This window comes from Austrofundulus limnaeus, unplaced genomic scaffold (genome assembly GCF_001266775.1).
Source record: "Austrofundulus limnaeus strain Quisiro unplaced genomic scaffold, Austrofundulus_limnaeus-1.0 Scaffold187, whole genome shotgun sequence".
NCBI lineage: Eukaryota > Metazoa > Chordata > Actinopteri > Cyprinodontiformes > Rivulidae > Austrofundulus > Austrofundulus limnaeus.
The window spans coordinates 799,023-800,417 of NW_013952589.1; the positions used below are offsets into that span (position 1 = coordinate 799,023).

Here is a 1,395-nt window from a genome sequence, read left to right on the forward strand (position 1 = left end):
ATATTAAACTAACTGAAAGATTTGAAAGTTATAAATAAGGAATAAAAAACTGCTTTTATAATAGATGCCATGTTTTTTCCCTAAATGAACACTAAAGGGAAGGAAATTTCTGGGAGTTACAGGAAACAATTCGAATAAAATGAAACCTTTTCAAAAATGAACAGCCTTGTTTATTAACAATATAAAATAAATGAATACACAAAAAACCAACAAAAATAAATGCAAGGCTGATCTTTTCCCCACAAGATCATCTGAGGGTTGAACATTTTACCACTAAGACTTCAAACTGAATTCATGATTGACAGGTTTGCCCAAAAGGTTGTGTTTATCCTTATTTTCTCAGTTAATTCTGATGTCAAAGTTATTTGACTAAATTTATATTGTTGACTTAAACGATGTGTTGTAGAGAAATTATGAAGTTTTTCTGTGATATTTTGACATTTCACCTCCATCTTCTCAGACGTCACCGAGCGATTGCAGCAACTTTGATAAAGAGTTCATCAATGAGAAGCCCCGGCTGTCGTGCGCCGATCGCACGCTCATCAACAGCGTGGACCAGACGATGTTCAGGAACTTCTCTTTTGTCAATCCAGGGATGAATCGCATAGCGGCACGTTGACCAAGAATACCTCCGAACAACCAACCAGCACTAACCTTTACTGACCCAAACTTCAGACGGTGACCGTCTGCAGAACTCAGCAACATGATGAGTGAACGCACCAGGAGGGGTGTGTCCTGACTGTACCGTGACTCTATATTTAACACAAGTGTTGTAAAACTAGATGGACAACAAAAACTAGATTTTATTTCGTACTGTAATCATGATGGCATTCTGTTAGTCTGGCTAACAAATAATCCCTCAATCCAAGTTTACAAAAGGGACAAAAATAATTATGAACCAGGTGTGTTCTGAGGAATTTCTATCAGTAATCAAAAAGAAATTATTTTCCTGAGACACAAATATTCATTTTCCTCTCATTATTTTGGTATTTCTTTTTCACACCGAGCTTCCTGCTGATGTCACATCTGTGGGGATGAAGCTGATATTTTGAAAAAAATAAGTGGTCTTGTGCAAAAGTTTTAAAGCAAAGTCCACAAGAAACTGGAACTACTGATCAAAACCACGTTATACAATGGGTAAAATAAGTATTGAACACGTCACCATTTTTCTCAGTAAATATATTACTAGAGGTGCTAGTGACATGACATTTTCACCAGATGTCGTTAACAACCAAATGATCCATACTTACAAAAAAATCAAACCATAAATGTCCAGAAATGAAGTTATTTGTAATAGTGTGGAATGGCACAGGAAAAAAAAAGTATTGAACACACTTACTGAAATGTATCTAATACTTTGTACAAAAGCCTTTGTTGTCAATGACAGCTTAAAGA

At 35.6% G+C, this 1,395-nt stretch overlaps 1 protein-coding gene across 2 annotated transcripts in view; it reads left to right on the forward strand.

Annotated features, from left to right (window-relative positions):
- prkcq (protein kinase C, theta) overlaps positions 1 to 1,209 on the forward strand; it is a 44,402-nt gene extending 43,193 nt beyond the window's left edge. For both annotated transcript variants that reach the window (XM_014018234.1, XM_014018235.1), the window contains one exon: positions 461 to 1,209. In XM_014018234.1, the coding sequence (XP_013873688.1) occupies positions 461 to 619 (159 nt within the window). In that variant the 3' untranslated portion in view covers positions 620 to 1,209. The remainder of the gene's footprint in view (positions 1 to 460) is intronic.
- The last annotated feature ends 186 nt before the right edge of the window (positions 1,210 to 1,395 follow it).